The sequence below is a fragment of the Mytilus edulis genome, chromosome 3 (assembly GCF_963676685.1).
Source record: "Mytilus edulis chromosome 3, xbMytEdul2.2, whole genome shotgun sequence".
NCBI classification, from domain to species: Eukaryota; Metazoa; Mollusca; class Bivalvia; order Mytilida; family Mytilidae; genus Mytilus; species Mytilus edulis.
The window spans coordinates 81844038-81864171 of NC_092346.1; the positions used below are offsets into that span (position 1 = coordinate 81844038).

Below are 20134 nucleotides of genomic sequence, written 5' to 3' on the forward strand. Positions count from 1 at the left end.
GCAAAGTATTATGGTATGTTCATGGCCTAATATATCAAGTATATTAAATGATTTGATATTTTAATTAAATACATATCATTTGTTACAGCAAGTGAAATAATTCACTAAATTAGTGAATAAACTACTATTTATTATCTTTATGGTAGTACTACATCATTGAAGTTTGTCAATCAGCCATGCTGTTGTTTTTATTCTGTGTAAGAACCTCCTTGCAGATGAAAAACCATTTGCCATGTTCACGATTTAAAAAAACAGAGAAAATCAACACAAGTTCAAAATCTAGGATGTTAGAATTATCTTGAGAGAAAACGTTTTTGATTGGCTGATTAATTTGATCATGAGAAACATAGAATTTGATTGGCTGAACACGAATGTCTTCCTTGGACACAGTTCAAAATGGGGAACCATCATATTTTTCGTGTAGATTTTCACAAAATCGTGTTTTAGAGGGTTTTTCACGATCACGATCGTGCAATCGTGACAAAGGGTCAAAATCGTGTAATACACGCCTAAATCGTGAAAGTTGGCAGGTATGTGGTTAATGTTAAGTTTATGAGACAGTTGTAATAAAGCTTTATACTTAGGGCTATCAACATAATATCAATGATTAGTAAAGAAGGCGAGACATTTCAGCTTGTGCACTCTTGTTTCTGTAAGAATGTGCTTTGATAAAATTGATTTCTTTATCTTGGTAGAGAATGATAATTCATTTTGATGAAAATGTTCAATTGGATTTTGAAAAAATTGCATGGTTTCAACATGGAAAGGGATATATGTGGTTTGAGGGACTTATTGCAACTCACCAGATCCAAACTAACAAGAATATTGTATTTTGAAGAATTTTTACACCAATGCACAAAAATTTCATAACACCTAAAAAATCTGATCTAGGTTTTAAAATTAGACTCAGAGAATTTTGAATTCATTTCTTCTACTACCTATATTCTACCCTTTGGATTCTCCAATGTATAAGAAACATATTTCTGTACAAGTGAAAAAATTAAAAAAATTATCATATATGAATGTCATTTTACAATAGATATTCTGTTTAAGGCACTCACTGAAATTAAAAGTAATTTTCATTCAGCCAGGACAAGTATGATGTTGAAATATTATTCCTGTCAATAGTTACAAATTATTTATATAGTTTCACCTGCTGACAATTATTTTTCCTTCCTTCTGCATGGCCTCGTAAACTGATCTTTCCTCTTCACTCAACTGGACATGTTCAATGAAAACATTCCTTTCAGGTAGATCTACAATTGGTTTATCATTTATCTTCATGGTCTTTGTTCTCCTCATAGCTATCGCTCCCATAAGATGCTGGACTCGTCTATAAAAATGTGTATCATAAGACAACAAGAAAATCTTTCAGCACAACCAATAAGTTCCTAGACTCGAATATCATCTGTATTTGTACTTTGCTCCAAATAGGAGTTATAGCTGGCTGATGCTCCCATTAAACCTATTCCTTAGTCTCGTACAAATACAGATAATATTTCAAGACACTAAACAGTTATTGTCTATATATTTTCATTGGCAATGTTTGAGACATATTCTGTGGAAACATTGAAATCAAGTCAGCGATTTAGAAGGTAAAAAAAGATGTACTACGCATACACAATGCATTTCCTTTTTTGTAGGTTTTGCATTGTTGATATAACAGATGTATTTCATTGCTTCCAACACAGTAATGAACTGTTGACAGAGGTTTGCCTTAATTGTATGCCATTTTGATAGTGGTACATGAACTGACCTAAATAACAAAATGTTGATGCTGATAATGGTAACAGCACACCTAATTCTTGCTCTGAGACTCCTTGTGGCCTGACATAAACTATTTACTTGTGTTCTAGTCTTTTCTAATACATGAAAAATTTACTGCATAAGAATCTGTTCTCTTGAACTAAGCAATTCATCTTAGTTTAAGTTTAATATAAAGTTCAGTTTATGTTATAAGGTTTATCATTCAATAGCTCTGTGAATGTTTTTTATGCCCCACCTTCGATAGTAAAGGGGCATTATGTTTTCTGGTCTGTGGGTCCGTTCGCCCTTTCGTCCGTCCGTTCATCTGTTCGTCCGTTCGTCTGTCCAGTTTCAGGTTAAAGTTTTTGGTTGAGGTAGTTTAATAAAGTTGAAGTCCAATCAACCTGAAACTTAGTATACATGTTCCTTATGATATGATCTTTCTTATTTCAGTCTTCACGCCAAGTGGCAGCCCAGGCAGGTAAAATTGCTCTCGGGCCTGTAAAAATCAGACCTACAGGCCAACAGAATCTAAATAAAACTTTTCAAAAATTGAGCTGCGGGCCTGTAGATTTAGCAGTTCAGCGTGAAGACTGTAATTTTAATCATTTTAATGTCAAATTATAGTTCTGACCCCAATTTCACGGTCCACTGAACATAGAAAATGATAGTGCGAGTGGGGCATACGTGTACATTCTTGTTTTATATCTGTTTTTTTCCCACCTTATTCTAAGAAAAGGGTTGCATAGTAAGAAATTTATAAATAACAAAATAAATAATAATTTGATATACTTAAGAGCATTGTCATTTCCCTCGTTTAGTGGTCTCTCTATTGCTCTGTTCCACCATTGTTTATCTGTAAATGGACTGATCTGTAGAAAGTTTACCAATGACCAAAGATCCTTCATGGAATTCTGAATGGGAGTACCTATAAATAGACAGATATTTATCAAATACATAGTTGTAAATACAAATACAATTTATAGCAGTTACACAGCCTTTAACATACCCCTTTTAAAAAATCTAAGTATATTTTCTGGTTATATGAATTACCGGGTGTGTCTTTTTTCTTCAATAAAACATGCTATTTAAACCTTAAACAAATTAAAACCCTTGAGCAGAGCTCTATGGTTTATATTGATCTCTCAGATTGATTTTGAAAAAACAGATAACAAAAGGATTAGATCTTTCATGAAATGTGGAAATTCCGAGAGAAGCATGTAATTCCTGTTGAGAACTTTTCTTGTGAAATATAGAAAATTATGTGTTTTATCATATCTTTGGCGGTCTTTAACAAAAAACAGAAAATTCATGTTGGATTAAATTTTTTCAACTTGGGGCCATGTGAGCTAAAAATGTATAAGAACAAATTAAGAAATGCAGCAGTTAAAATTCATAAAGGGTTAAAAAGTTCACATCGTAATAAATATGTGAAATAAGTTATAAGTTGATGTGACCTTCATGGTAAAGTATCTTTCCAATTTTTTGTTGTCTAAAGCTGATACAGGACCAACTACCAGACTGACACAGACCAGAAAACAAAATGCCACACTACTATCATAGGAAGGTGGGTCATAAAAGATATAATTAAAACTGGTCTCCTAAATTTAGTTCCAAGAGTACTCCAGTATCGATTCCTTTAAAATTGCCATCCCCCATTAAAAAAAACCAAAAAAACAAGTTTTAAGGATAACCATTGCATATAAATCAAAATTAGAGAACGGCAATCTTTGAATCTTTACCTGTCAAAATCCATTTTCTTTCTGCTTTGAGAGCACAAATAGCTTTTGTCTGCTGTGCATTTGGATTTCTTATAGCATGTCCTTCATCCAATACTATCCTCAACCATTCCACCTTCTGAAGTGGGTTGTTTTTTCCCTGAAAGATAACAATTTTGATAAAAAAAAATTAAACAGGAAGAACAAGTGAAACTGTGAGCTACTGCTCGATGATGATACCCCCATCCACTTGACGTTACTTGACAGTAAACAGGACGTTGTTGAGTGATGAATCTAAAAACACATCACACAGTATAGTTGACTTATATAAACCCTGAAACCAAATTTCAGAAATCCTTGTAATGTAGTTCCTGAGAAAAATGTGACGAAAATTTTCAACTTGGATGTCATGTGTAAAATGATGTAAGTGTTCCGTAAACAGGAAGTTGTCAAGTGATGAATCTGAAAATCACACAGTATAGCTGACTTATATAAAGCGTGAAACCAAATTTCAGATATCTTTGTTATGTTGTTCCTGAAAAAATGCGACGAAAAATATTCATAGGACGGACAGACGGACAGATTGAAGGACAGACAGAGGTAAAACAGTATACCAGTATAAACATGAGAAATAATCTCATTTTGGATGAAAATACGTAAAAATACAAAAATCAAGAAAATGAAGCTTCCAGGAGCATGTCTCCCAGATTTAAATCTTATGCAAAACAATTCAAAACAGAAAATTCTTTACAAAAATAATACTGGGTTACAATATTCTGAAGGAGATCATCCTTTAACTTAGCTTCTTCGCATAATTTTCAAATCATTTGCCAAATTTTAACAGTCATTTATCACTATAATTTACATTTTCAGAGTGTACTAGTCCCTCTTCCCACAAAATGATAATAAAAAAATCCATCATTTTTTTCCCCTAGAGATGTAGTTTTAAAGTTTGAAAAACTGATGTTTAGTTAACCTTGTCATACGACAAGACAAAATGACAAAAGACTTACCTTTGCATCAGCAGTAACTGTAGAGTAGGTAGTCAGTACTATGTCTTGTTGACCAATAATTTTGGGATCTTTAGTTCTACTGGCCCCATAGTATGTGTATATATCAAGATGCACATTTTCATGGATATGATCTTCAAACTGGTCCTATTAATGATTGAGAAAAAGATGCAGGTAAGTATAACCTAGCGTTAAAGTACCACAAAAGACACTGACATGCATTAATAGAATTGCAATGGTTTTTAATTACAATTGTAAGATTTGATCATATTAAAATTCAGGAGACATAGTTCTGGGCTGACCGCCTATTTAACAAGAAAGAGTAAATATTTCTTAGAAGGCTTACTTTACTTTATGTTTTTTTAATTTTCTGCAAAAAGTCAGAAGTATTTTGACATTAAACACAAGACTGTATAACAATTGTGTTGGCTAATCCAAAACTTGCAACTTCTTCGTGCCAGAAGCATTCAAAATATATGAGTAAGATTTTCATGACCTGGTGTCATGTTAAAGTTATTACAAATTGACCTCTTTTCAATATAAGTTAATAATCAATATATGTATACATAGATAATCTCTTTATTATTCCTTTTCATAAGAGCTTTGTTTCACATCTTACCAGCCAGTTGTTAAGAACAGACAATGGTGAAATAATAAGAGTACTTCTTGGTCCAGTTGTTTCAGTTCTTCCTGTACCAGAACCACACTCACTAGAGGAGGCATTACTACCTAAAACTTCTAAATCATCCAAAGGATCTAAAAAAAAAAAAGTGAAATTGATAAATGATGCTTACCAATATCAAATAAGTTATATAATCGTTTAACAAAAGAAACACTGGCAAATATTATAAAGTGAGATATGATCTTGGGGTTATGGTACATACTGGAATAAAATAATATTAATTTTGATAACTAGCTTCTTCCTTATAAAAAAAACTGTATTGTCTAATTCAAATAATCAAATAAAGTTTGAAAATGCGTTGTAAATGCTTTTATGAATGTAAGTTGTGAAGAGAATCAACAAGACAGCAACCCAACAAAAATTGCCAGGTCACTTTTTCTGCAATGTTCTCTTAAACTATCCTCTTTAGTTATGTAAAAAAAAATGAAATTCTAGGCCAATGTCGTTTTAATGACACCAAAAAGTGTACCGGTAATCAACAATAATATACAACTTTCAATCCTATTAAGAATAAACTGTTAACCCAGAGATATGTCTCAATTGTGTTCAATGGTATATATAATATTTGCCTAATTTTTCTTTATTCATACACCGACTATTTCAATGAATTCTATGCACCTACTATAGAAAACATTTTGTTTAGATGCAGAAGTCTCACTTCTGCTACTTTGTAGCTGAATGAATTTCTTCCGTACTATACAATCAATTTAACGGTTAGATTTTCCCTGTAATTTAAAATTTGTAAATTCTTTTACTGTCAAGATGTCTTTTTTGTTACTGGGTTCCAGTTTCATAACAGTTTGCCTCATATTTCTTGTTCATATACTGACTATTTCAATTTATTTGAGAGACCTCAGATAGAAAACATATTTTTTTTCAATTTTGTCTGCTAGCCCTCATTCTTAACTATCTATCAAATTCACTATGCTACCATAATACTAATTATTTTGGGTAAGCATATGTTCACTATAATATAATTAGAACAGAATTTATACCGGATTCCAAAATCATGACAGGTTGTTCTGCAGGGTCAGGTAAATCATCACAACATGTTATTGAGGCTTGTACTTTTACAGACTTGATAGGTTCAGTCTTCAGGTTACATCCTGTATTTTGGTCAATATTTTTAGACTCTAAAAATATATCAAGGTATATAAGCAGTTTAAAAATAGGTTCTCCATTGTTTACAGTATGATTGACAGATTTAGACAAACTTCTGCTGTATTTAAATTTTGATAACAAGCAATAACATTAGGGTAAATTAAAGAAGTATTTAAAGATGTGCCATCTTTATCTATACCTATCAAAATATACCAACCTCTAATGTGTGAGGCAACAAACACATATTATAGATGAAAGAATGGATTGTGATTCTCTTTTAAAAGTAACCAGGGTAATTCTATTTATACAAAATAACTTGTACCAGATCATTTTTTCCTGCATGCCCCAAATACTTTTTATAAGAGGTGAAAAATTGTGCCTACTTCATTAATGAATTCCATTGGGTTTAAAATGTTTAAATGATTTGTATTTAGTCAGATAAGATGATTACATAGGCCTTCAACATAGTAAACCATTGTTTTTTTGTGATGAAGGCTATATTGTTTATAAATATTGAACATCTTCTAAAAATAACAAATATGACAAAATGTAATGTTACTGTTTTGCTTTTGTTTTATATCTTTAAAGTATGTGTTGTTTACTTAAGTTTCCCATTGGTTATTCATTTTCTCAACTCCAAACATCTCCTTTTTATGTATTGCAATTACACATATTTACCTGAACAAGTATTAACAAAGTTTTTAGCAGCTTTGATAACTTTATGTCTTTGTCCAAATGCTTCAATACCAATACTCTTTAAATCTTCATGCCCCATCTCAACTAAAACATCTATTGTAATCTGTTCTCTATCAAATATTTCTTTTAAGTGGAGTAATTCTACACTTTTCAATAAAGTCAGTATGCAGTCTTCTTTGACAGAACCAGGTTGTTTTGTGGATTCATCAACAGTTGGAGAAGGCTTTTGCTTTTCACAAGGAATACTCGCAGTCGGCCCTGTTAAAGGTAAAGGTATGACTAAAGGTATCACGAAAATCTAAAGAATATCTTGATAATCTATCAAAATGAGGTTAATGTCACGTTATCTCAATCAGATGGACATGTATCCTTACTATAATTCTGTATAGCAAACATTATAAAATTTTTAAAAAGTTACTCAAATTTTAAAACATAAAAATACCAAAAGCTAATCAATGAACTATAAAAATCAGGTTTAAAGGCAGATGAACCCAGTCAGAAAGACATGTACACACACCTTCCTTCAAATGATCCACCTATTTAGAATACCTACTGGTTTCCAAGAAATACTCATGATTTCAATCAAATCTTAGGATGAGACCTCATGAAACACTTAATGAGTGTTGAATCTGATTTTTTGAATAGTTTTCTTCAGAGAAGTATTCAACCAACAATTGAGGCTACCTTAGCCATGCTAGCATATTTTTTTTACCCTGCTTTCTAAATTCTGCCCAGTAACTTTATTTCCTTGTCCAAATGCAAGGATTCTTGTTTGTAGCCACATTTTGCAGGTTTTTTTTTAAATATTGTTTTACATTTACTACATTTATAGTATAGATAGGCAATAAGGGAAATGTGTGCCTGTGCCAAGTCAGGCAAAACTTTTAGAAATTTTGGTCCTCAATGCTCTTCAACTTCGTACTTTATTTGGCCTTTTTAACTTTTTAGGATTCGAGCGTCACTGATGAGTCTTTTGTAGACGAAACGCATGTCTGGCGTATATACAAAATTTAGTCCTGGTATCTATGATGAGTTTATTTATCCACAATGTGTTATGTTGGTGAGTTCTATTGTGCTGATCAGTACTTTTTGTAAATCCCATTCTTTTTTTTTTACATATACTGAGCGACAAAAGAAAGGATACACTTTTATTTTTTTGATAATTTAAAAAAAAGTAAAGATATAAAAATGAAACTTGATACACGCGTTAATTAGGTAAAACTACGTCCCATACCTATTGATTTTTTACCTGTACAACAGGTGAGTTCTTCACAGTTTTTAAATTCTAATTTTGGAAAATTTGCACGTGCAGAGAAATCTGTTAGTAAATTTCGACTTAATTTGATGTTGTTCAACACCTGTTACTGTATCCAGTCGTAAGTTCACAAAATTTCAAGAAAACATTTTAAAAATGACACGTCTTACGCCCGCACTACGGGAACGTGCAATTGGCATGATTGAAGCAGGCATGGGTATGACTGCCGTGTCAAGAGCAATTGGCTGTAAACGTTTGACATTATATCGGCTACAGCAGCAATTCCAAGGAACTGGATCTACGGCGGATCGACCTCGGTCTGGGCGGCCACGGGTAACAACAATTGCTGACGACAGATTCATTCGTATACGGCATTTGAGGGATAGGTTTATGCCTCCTAGGGCATCGACTGGTGTTGTTCAGGGCAGACGTATCAGTGCACAAACAGTCCGTAGAAGACTTCGGTCTTTTAATCTTCGTCCTAGACGTGCTTATAGGGGACAGACACTGACACAACGACACAGACAAGAGCGGTTAAGATGGTGTCAAGCTCGTTTACGATGGAGACTCAATAATGAATGGAGCAATATTTTGTTTTCTGATGAGTCCAGATTCACTCTCCAGCATTCAGATGGTCGAGCAAGAGTTTATAGACGATCAGGTGAATGATTTGCAGATTGTTGCGTCCAACAGCATGACAGATTTGGTGGTGGTAGTGTCATGGTTTGGGGTGGCATATCTACGTGTAACCGGACTAATCTCGTGATAGTCAATGGAACACTAAATGCCCAACGCTATAGGGATGAAATTCTGTCAACGGAAGTGGTTAATTTCATTAACAGATATGGACCTGGAATAACATTTCAGCATGACAATGCCCGTTCCCACACTGCTCGTGTTTCAAATGCCTACTTGCAGCAACAAAACATCGATGTGTTGCCATGGCCATCGAAATCTCCAGACATGAATCCCATCGAGCACATATGGGATGAACTGAACCGCAGAGTTCGCTCAAGGCAACGCCAACCTGTTAAACTGCAAGATTTGTCCCAAGCATTACAACAGGAGTGGAACAACATGCCTCAGGCTAAAATTTCCAAAATTGTCTTGTCTATGCGACGTAGGCTCCAAGCAGTAATTAATGCCAATGGTGGACACACAAGATATTGACTTTTCAAACTGTAAACATCTGATGAAACGTACTGTTATTCCAGATTTTTGATCTCATCTGTTGTTTTTGAAATTGTGCCAAAACTGTTACTCTGCTGTACTTTATTTTTTTAGTATGCATAATTCATTGTCAGTCATTCATACATTTGTTATTGTTAATTTTTTTATAAAACCTATTTCTTGACAATTTGATAATAAATAAGTGTATCCTTTCTTTTGTCGCTCAGTATATTACTAAAAACAAAAGTAACTGTTATCTTCAAATTTTGCAAGATAAAGATTTTCTTTTCAATATCTTAAGCATCTGAAGCATCAAAAGCATGATTGACAAAAATCAACTCTTAACTTGTATTCACAATAAGTCCATGCATTTATATAATATAACATGAATTGTTGATCAACTTTCATTATACCTGGTGATTGTGCTGGTGAAATCAAATCAATAACTTCTTTCTTTGTTTTTACAACAACTTGGGATTGCAGAATAACTTGATCAGTAGGAGATATCTTTTTACATTTGGAAATTCCCTTTCCTTTCTTTCCGATTCCTTTTCCTTTTCCAATCATTGAGTGGTAGGGCTTGTCATCACCTGATTGTTTGGCCTTTACTGTAAGAGAAAATAGTAATTTGAGATGCCTGTTTATTTCATGAACAAATCTCAACTATCTAAGGCAATTATACAAGACCCTTAGACTTAAAATTTCCTTGTTTTTTGCTTTTCAGATTTCACTATACAATATTTATTATGTACATCAATGAATGCCTATGTTTGTCTCATTGACATATACACACATTAGTTCATTCATGTATCCTGTAATGTCTTGCAATAGGAGCAATATTTTAAATTATTAAAGATCAACACAATTTGGAACTTAGATCACTGTTAAATTGACCCTTACAGATGTATATATGTAATTCTTATTAACAATCTCATATGTAAAACATGACTTACCAATCATAAAATTCATATAAAATTTCAGAGATTTGATAGACCTAATCTAAACACTTAAATCTGACCAAGTGTGATATTGAAGTAAAAACCAGTTTAGTTTACCAAAAAGGCTTTCCTGAATAAAATTTATTCAAAAGAAAGCGATGAACACTTGGCAGTAGGTGCAGGCTTATATTCACTACCTACCTTTCTTACTTGGAGTTTTAATTTCACCAAAATCTTCATCTGATCCACTGTCTTCTTCATATCTTATTGGCCTTTTCACTTGTCTAAATCAGTATTAAATTCGACTCTGATTAATATTTCATATACATCTTTGAAATTAAATATTTTCTAGTCAGTGGAAATGTGATTTCAAAATTTGCTACTTTAGGTGGTTACACATTTTTGAAAGTGTCTTCCCTGGGTTCAATGTATGTTTAAAGTGAAGTGCCCTTAATGCATGTAATAAATCATAAACATAGAGTAATATACATCAGGAGCCTCTAGCCTTTTTTAGTCTTGTATTATTTTTAATTTTAGTTTCTTGTGTACAATTTGGAGTTCATTATCACTGAATTAGTATATATAATTATTTAGGGGCCAGCTGAAGGACACCTTATGGTGCTGGAATTTCTCGCTGCATTGAAGACCTGTTGGTGACCTTCTGCTGTTGTCTGTTCTATGGTCAGGTGGTTGTCTCTTTGACACATTCCCCATTTCCATTCTCAATTTTATTTACACTGATATAAAACCAAAGCTTTTACCACACATGGGAAAGATGGTATTGCCTATTGCTTTACAATTATGATTTTTTTCTCAATACGAAACTCTTTTCCTCTAGAAACAGAAGTTTCATACTAAATATGATGATCTCAATACAAAGAAATAAGAAAGACATATATGCAAGATCTTCAAAATTAAAATGACTTTTAAAAATTTGAAATAGCTGAACAGACTTGTACCCTGCAAGAGTGTATACTAGCCATAGGTTGGTTCTACTGCCTTTGAATGCTAATTAATATTAAATCCTTCCAATTTATAGTTCTGCTCATCATACTATTTCTGAATTTTCTAAGGGGTTTTCCAGATTTTTATCACTATTCAAGCCAAAACAACCTCTTAGCAGAACCTTGATAAATCTCACTACAAATTAAAATAAATCTATGTTTTATCAAATTCATCAATGTTTTATATCTCTTTAATGGGAAAAAAATCATCTGCTGGAGTTTTTAACATACAAACCTTCTTGGTCGTCTTGTATTTTGACATGGTGATGAATTTTCTTTAGACTCCTGTATATCTAGTTTAAAGTCTGGATCCTCTTTCTTTAACATACAAGCAGCATCTCCCTCACATGTTACTGATAATATAAAACTTATTTACATTTAATGATAGCGACCTGACCTATAGTATCATAGGTAGTGTACTAATTTAGTTGAAAAAAACTTTTCCATATATTGAACTGACAGAGGGTTCAAATCATACATCTCTAAAGTCAAAAAGATTACTATAAAAGTAAATCTGATATGTTTAAACTCAGCTGATCAAAATAAATATATTACATTAATGTTTTCACTATTATATAAAATTGCTGAAAAAGCTATGAAACAGTACTCACAAAGTCACATTCTTTAATCAAAGCATTATTCCTTGAAATCGCAATTATAATAGTATCCAGCATTAATGTCAATTGTTAAACAATCAAAAACATTAATGCATATACAATTTCTGATCAATCAACATGGAGATGTTCAGGAAATTTAGTATCGATGATATTTATTGTATAAATATGTCTTTTATTAGCAATTTATAAGATATAACAGGACAAAAGTTCAACAAGAGCATTATCCGATTGTAACTATTGCATGCCCCGCCCTTATTCTAATCGAGCTAGCCTCCACATGTGGTTTTGTTTAATCTATATACCTTCCTCCAGATCAGATTCTTCTTCAGAATTAGTATCAGTGCTTTCTTCTTCCTCTGGAAGATTGGAATCCAAACATAATCCTAGCACTTTCTTTCTAGATATGGTTTTATTAATAGGCCCATTTTTATATGGTGAAGATTCACTAGTAAAATTCATTTTCAATTTCTTAAAAGGTTGAACACTTTTTTTAACATCTTGCACCATCTGGAATATATGGGGGAAAAAAATTATGAATGAATTATTGCAGTTCCATACAATTTAAGAAATTTTTCATTTGACCAGTCAATACACATACTATTTGTTCTTCCTAAACTTAAGTTATTCAGTAATCATTTATACTGCTTTCAATTTCTTTCTATCGTTTATATAATTTAAAGTTTTCAAGAGAATTTCCAAAAACTTGAGAAAAGGGTCATTTACTTAAAACAAACACATCATTTCGAAATACTAAATATTTATGACCTGTTAACCCATTCAAGGCGTATGATGCCTTAAGACATCCCATTGGTACCGCCTTATGATGCCTGAATGCATCATGGACAACGAAAAATGCTCTGGCCTACTTTCAGTTTTAATATCAGATCGATTACATAAAGCTGTAAAGCGTAAGTTACTACAATGTGTTAACAGGTTTCAAATTTTAATATTATGTATAAATTTTGACAATAAAAGTCATAGTTATATAATTTCTTCGTACTGTCGATTTGCGTTCATGATAAAATAATATGCCTCCATTGTTCAACTCTGTTGACATGTGCAGTCAACGTGGTCGCTTTAAAAAATGAAAGTTCATTACTTGACACACAAAATATTTAAACCATTTATGTATTGCTGTTTTAAAAATTAAGAATATTTACTTAGGACTGTTAAGTGTTTAATAAAAAAGGTAAGCCGGTAATGGCCGTCTCTTTCTGTATCATCAATTTTGCATGTTGTTGATTTATGCTCTGTTGACGATCGGAATTAACGATTTTTGCCGACAAATAAATTTCACACGACCTGCAGGTGTTCTCCCAACTAAGGAAATCCATATTTTTGTGCAGCCAATCAAATTTTTCTAGGCTAAAAGGCAGTTCCATAGTAAAATTGCAGTGAAAAATGTAGTATTGTTGTCTGGGTGAAAAATTAAAAAAAAATGTCTGAATCTTCGGATGGAGAGTTTGAAGGATTTTCACAAAATGAAGTTGATGCAGCTGCACAGCAGTACAATCATAGGCTTGAACAAATTGGGATAGGTGAATTAGATGTCGTTGATAGTGAAAATGAACCCCTTGTAGATGAGGCTGGTGACCGTCCTGCTGAAGCTGATGGGTGGCATGAAAATTTTAATTATTATGAGAGGGGATTACCATGTGGAAATACTGGTCCTACCACAGTTTTAGATCCAGATAATGAGCCTGTTGATTTTCTCATTGCTGTTTACCAATGCCATTTTGCAATACATCATACAGGAGACAGACGCTAATAAACAAATTTGTGATCATCCTGATGAAAATAAATCCCCATGGGTTACGCCAAATGTTGAAGAAATGAAGGCATTTCTAGGTTTTTGTTTCTTGATGGGTATCAATGTAAAACCAGATATAAAATCCTACTGGACCACAGATTTTATGCTGGAGACCCTGTACTTCAGTAAAGTCATGAAAAGGGATTGCTATATGCAAATTATGCGGTACATCCATTTTTCAAACAGCAAGCAAGCCCCACAGCCAGGGTATCCCAATTATTCAGCTTTATACAATATTAAATCGTTAATGAATATGTTCACAGATTCTATGGTTAACCAGTACATCCCTAAAAGGCAATTATCCGTTGATGAGGTGATGGTTCCATTCAAAGGACGACTGTCTTTTAAGCAGTATATGCCAGCCAAGCCTACCAAATGGGGAATAAAAATGTGGGCGATAGCGGAAGCTAATACAGGATATGTTTCCTTGGGAGGATAAATGGTGCAGCTCATGGTCTGGCAAACCGTGTAGTCAAAAATTGCATTGAAAAGGCAAATGTTATAGGGCAAGGGTACTATATTTATATGGACAATTACTTCACTTCTCCCTCCATATTTACAGACTTGTTTGAACATTATAACACTGCTGCATGTGGTACTGTACGACTAAATAGGAGAGAGCTTCCTATAGATATCATGAAGAAAAACCCAGAAGGTGTAACTAATCGTGGGAACATGCAGTTTAGACAGAAGGATGCAGTGACTGCTGTTGTATGGAAGGACAAAAAAAATGTAAACTTAATTTCAAGTTTACATGATTTCTCAGTTGGTGCAGTGCAGAGAAATGTGCAACAAGCAGATGGTATTTTTCAACGACAAGCAATACCATGTCCACAGATGATTTGTGACTACACACAATACATGGGAGGGGTTGATAGGGCTGACCAGTATATCCAGTATTATGTTTTCCAACACAAAACACTGAAATGGCCTAAAAGGCTTTTCTTTACAATGATAAACATGTCGAAATTCAATGCCTTAAGGCTTTTTCTGCTCTCTCCTCATCATCAACTACGACCAGGTAAGAGACCAACAACCTTTTTGAAGTTTTCTAAGGCAGTAGCAGCAGGACTGATAGGTGGATACGCAGGTGGTTCAGTTCGTAAAGGCTGTCCATCACTTGTCCCGGTTGATGACCGTCTTACACAGAGACACTTGCCAGGTTCCTTTGGGAATAAAGTTGGTGCCATGTCTGTCACATGAGAGTGAAAAAAAATCAACAAGACACACATAGACAAACAAAATATGGCTGTCTAGATTGTGGAAAGCACCTCTATCTACCGGAGTGTTTCACTGTGTTCCATTCTGTTAAAAATTACTGTTAGTGTTATAGCTATGTTGTTAATTCCAGACAATTTTGAATTTATTGACTTTACCGTTTCAATTAGCGAACTTATTTATTTATAAACTATGAACAAAACTAAAGAATAACTGATGAAGGATATATTTAAAAAGATAGTATCAAGAGACATTGTAAAATAAAGAAGGAATGTTATAGAGAGATCAGGAGGACAACAAAATGTAGTAAAATGAACACTGATTTTTTTTTTAAAGACTTGAAAAGAGGCAAGTAACAAAAATTTTAATATTTTTTGTTTGTTATATAACCTTATAGCAGTTTAAAAAAGAAATCAAAATAATATCAATACCTTTAGTAGTTGTTATTTTCAAATATCTAATAATTTATTTGATTTCGATTTTTTTTAATGTACTTTTTTTATCTGCTTAAATTGTTATTAGGTTGCATGCCTGTTACTTAGTTTGAAATGAATGTTTTCAAGGAAGGTAATTTACTTTGACAAATACAGAGATTATTTGTATAATCACTGAACAAATACAAATTTTTATTTGTCATAGAACTGTAACAAGAATTTCTGTTATACCCTCAAAGTGATACGGCAATGTATTAAAGAGTTGTCGTCCGCCAACATGAACGACGCTTTGCAAATGGCGGATTTCAATTGCTGGTACTTCTCATGTTGTCGGTCATTTATCGTCTTCCTAATCAGTTATGGAGCTGTCATAGACATTTCATTTTATTCTTTGTAACAAAAAAAAACATCGAAAGTAAGTTAATAGCTCGGAAAGGGAACGGTCAGAAGAAACTCTCCCCTTCGCAGACATGTATTTGTAAACATTCAGTTATAAAAAAAACTGTTAATATTGCTTCTTTTTAATATCGCTCTAACCACACCACAACTCAAAACAAGTAGGGTACGACTAAACCTAAAATGGTTTCACAAAAATCGATCACAACTAGCGGTTATTGTCGTTTGAAGTTCTGAGACGATTTTTTTACGAGCACATGTCAAATTAATCCCTAATAAATCTCTGGCTATACGAACGCGCCAAAAAAAAAACCAATTCCGTACTGAAAGTGTTAATCATAAATACTGATGAAAAATATGACCTCTTTACTAATGTAAGAAATAATATTCAAGTATGTCATATATTCATGATATTGTTACTCAGGAACATACCTTGTTCTGAAAGTTTAACTTCCCTTTGGAATTTAAGGAATGACTGTAATATTTTTTCTGTTTATGAAGAATAACATAAAAAAAAATATTAGTCATTCCTTATAATTTATTTCAAAATTTCATTTTAAGACCGAGTAAATCATAAAAAAATGTTGTCAACGTCAGGGTCACATGACAAAATAATGACATAAGCTGATAGACAAAACACTGTCAGCCAATCAAAGAAATCAAAATTAAATTATTGAAGAATGAACATGAAATCAGGGTAAGATGACAGTTACTGTCAGAAAAGTTCTTAATATAACCAACCTCAATAACATTTTAGTTAACAATGGTGAAAATATAACACGTAAGATACAATAACTTTAAAACTGCTGCACCGGAAAGAGAAAACCAAGTCTCAATTTTTAATGATGCAAATGTGACAACTATCATGACTATTCTTTGAATAAAGTACCTGTTGTTTTTTAAGAATACTTAGATGTTTGGATTTTCTGATATGACCAGAAACTGGTACTGCTATGGGTTTGTTATCTTTGAAGTTTGTCACTATCAGAGCAATCATTTCTAGAGTTTTCCCAAGACCCATATCATCTGCTAGGATACCTGAAATTATAATCATACATTAATTTTCTTTCTTTATCATGTTGATTATTATCAATAAATACTATTTTTTATGTCTGTAATTTACAAATACCTTAAAAATTCTGGGGTTTTATCCAAATGAATAGTGTGGGCAATTCTGGAGATATTTACAGATTGAAAATCATTTCAAATTCAAACTGTTACATTTAGAAATTCAGTGAGAAATTACATGAGATTAATTCACTAAAACCGTCAATACAACTTTATTGAGCCTTAAATCTAGTATATTTTGAACTAGACAGTTTGAAAACAGGACTGCAACTTTCAATTCAACTCAAAATAAATATCAAACAAAGATTGTGTGAAAAATTTCTAGTTGCTCGTCTTTGTCTGCACAACTTATTAATACCTAAATTGTATGTGATTGTCTGCTGTCTTTCCATGGAAAACCTTATTTTTCATCATTAAAATGTAAAAATCATGTAAATGATGAAATGTTTTGAATAACCACCATTGTTAAACAAGCAAAAAAAAAAACATTGATAAAGTTGTGCTCGTCATTAACCAGATATAGAAAAGAGTGTGTAAATCGCAAACAAATGCTGTGAGAGTGAGGCTGTAAATCAATACTAATAGATATTACAAAGGACTACAACTTTTGAAAGTAAATCAGACCATTGTCCTTTTAGTAAAATACTGTTAATTTAGCTAAAACAAAAAAACAGGCAGCGATATTAAACACCAAATAAGAACGAATAACCAGTTGTTTAGTAATTTAAACATTGTTATGATGATTTCAATCCGACTACTACACTGTTTATATACATAAATCCAGCACTGTTTTGGTGTGTTATTTAAATTGTTTCACATTTTGTTATCCTGGTGGATTTTTTTATAGTTTACTATACAATATGGGTTTTGATCATTAGTGAAGGCCTTACTGTGGCTTACAGCGACCTGTAGAAAATGACATCCGTATCTTTTGATGGATAGTTCGTCTCACTGGCAATCAGACCAATGTTTTCTATTTTGATAAACATAAATATTAGTTGTTTCTTCAAAAGAAATTTCAATCAACTTTAACTGTTACAGTCACATTCTTATCTCTAGTTTTCTCATAAACAAGTGATACATGTTTGTCAAACTTTTTAATTTAGTACATTAATTACCTCCTCTGACACTATTTGGTCTTTGATTTGTTGTGAATATTGTAACAGAATTATAATATCTCCCATTTTTCTCTTCCCAAAATGGTGGAAGATGTGACCCCTTTTCTCTCTCTATCATCCATGATAGTGCTTGTTTTTGGTGGGTATACATAGTAGTTCCTATTGCCTAAATATATAAAGTACTTACATTCATTATATATATATATATACAAATACAGTTATTTGTAGAAACCTAAATATGCAAGTCAGTCATAATCAAAGCTAAACAGTTGTAAATTAAGTTTTCATGTCAACACCTTAAGCCATGACAGAGTATAATACTACCTGTTTAGGCTCAACATGCATCTAAGGTTGAACAGAGATATCAATTGTAACAGTTTACAATATCTTTCACATGCCTAAAATTTACATTATGAGGGTATCTAGGTCACTTGGAACTGAACACAAAATATTACCCTTAACTTAAGTTATATGTAAAACTTAACCTGGCAAATGAATCATGATATACAAGTGATAGTTGTTCACAACTTTGTCATGATATACAAGTCATAGTTGTTCACATCTTTGTCCTTTGATCTTTGGTGGATAGTGGTCTCATCTCATTAATTTTATATAAATTATTCAGGACATCAAAGTCAAGAATGCACTTTAAGAATGAAGTTAAAAAAAGAAACACCACTTGGGCCACACCAATTTAATTTCTTGTTCTACGGATTTTTGGACTCCAAAATTTGGGGCGAGCGAGCGATTTGAAAATTTTAATAAAAAAATATTTAATTTGCAAATTTTTGAGGCGAGCTTGAAAAGTAAAGGTGAGCGATTATAATTTTTTTTTGTAAACATATAATAGTAGGTTTTGACAATATTAAAACTTGATTTATCACTTGTACTTTAACATTTCTTTAATTTCTGAAGTATTTTTTCCTGTTCACCAAGAAATAATTAAATCTGGTCTATGTATGTGTGACTGACAATGAGACAATTCTCCATCCAAGTCATAATCAGTTTGGGGGCAACCCCTTAATGTTATAAATATCCCTTTTACATGTTTTATGAGGGATCAATATAAGTTATAATATATTTGTTTGTACAAAAGGGCTCATATTTTCTCAAAGAACTATATATCTATCTGGTATTAAATGGTCAAAACATGTCCAAGAATTTTGCAATGTTCCTGGACTTTAACCATGTTAAATTAACACATTTACTTTAACACTTAAATATTTATTCAAAATAAGTGGACCCCTCTTTTAGAAAAAGTTGTTTAACATATGATGTAACTCTCCTCTTTTTGAGTACAAAATTCTAAGTTTTCAAAGGTTTTGTATAGAAGAACTATACACATCCTTGGTATTTCTATTTTCTTTTCTACATCAGTAAAATAACCCCTTGTTTGAGGGAGGGTTGTTCTCAACCTGATAATAACAAACACAGTTCAAAGTACGGCCTTTTACACAGGGCTTTGATACAGACCAAACAGCAAGCTATAAAGGACCCCAAAATTATTAGCGTACACAATTCGAACAGGAAAACCAACGATCTAATTTATATATCCAAACGGGAAAATACCAATGAACAACATCAACAAACGATTAACTGCTGAACGACAGGCCCCTGAATCAATCAGGACAGGTGCATAAACATGCAGCGGCTATAGATAGTTTTGTCTCGCCAGCATACAATATAATTGCAGTTGAAGGCAAATCCTTCAGAGGTTCTTTGTACTTTATTCTAACAACAAACATTTTTTGATAGGGAATATAAGTAAGGGGGAAAGAAACCAATTTTTTGTTCTTTACAGGTATTTCCGCTGTTATAAATTTATATCGGAGCACTCCAACTTTGGATAAATAGGTTTCATGCTGAAACAAATATTCTCACAGATATTTACACAGTGTGGTGTTGTGCTTTTATGTTTAAAATCATTATATACAGGTTAGACTGATTTTAAAAACAAATGTTGATATCTTTTTATAATATTTACAAAAAAAAACGGTGCGGGAAATGGACATGATTACATTTCCAGATGCGGGAATATAAAAAAAATAAAAAAATTATGTTTTGAAAAAAATAGGTGCAGGCGGGTCTGTCGAACAAAGAATCAATTGGTGTGGCCTTGGATTACTAAAAATAATTTGAATCTAAGAAAAAGA

At 32.5% G+C, this 20134-nt stretch overlaps 1 protein-coding gene across 3 annotated transcripts in view; it reads right to left on the reverse strand.

Annotated features, from left to right (window-relative positions):
- Window positions 1-20134, reverse strand: part of LOC139517598 (helicase-like transcription factor) — a 70451-nt gene that overhangs the window by 17381 nt on the left and 32936 nt on the right. For all 3 annotated transcript variants that reach the window (XM_071308822.1, XM_071308825.1, XM_071308824.1), the window contains exons 7-19: window positions 17982-18147; window positions 16685-16833; window positions 12240-12444; window positions 11556-11673; window positions 10518-10600; window positions 9792-9986; window positions 6936-7211; window positions 6152-6289; window positions 5094-5230; window positions 4478-4621; window positions 3489-3624; window positions 2539-2674; window positions 1154-1333 (exon numbers count right to left, since the gene is read on the reverse strand). In XM_071308822.1, coding sequence (XP_071164923.1) covers window positions 1154-1333; window positions 2539-2674; window positions 3489-3624; window positions 4478-4621; window positions 5094-5230; window positions 6152-6289; window positions 6936-7211; window positions 9792-9986; window positions 10518-10600; window positions 11556-11673; window positions 12240-12444; window positions 16685-16833; window positions 17982-18147 — 2063 coding nt within the window. The remainder of the gene's footprint in view (window positions 1-1153; window positions 1334-2538; window positions 2675-3488; window positions 3625-4477; window positions 4622-5093; window positions 5231-6151; window positions 6290-6935; window positions 7212-9791; window positions 9987-10517; window positions 10601-11555; window positions 11674-12239; window positions 12445-16684; window positions 16834-17981; window positions 18148-20134) is intronic.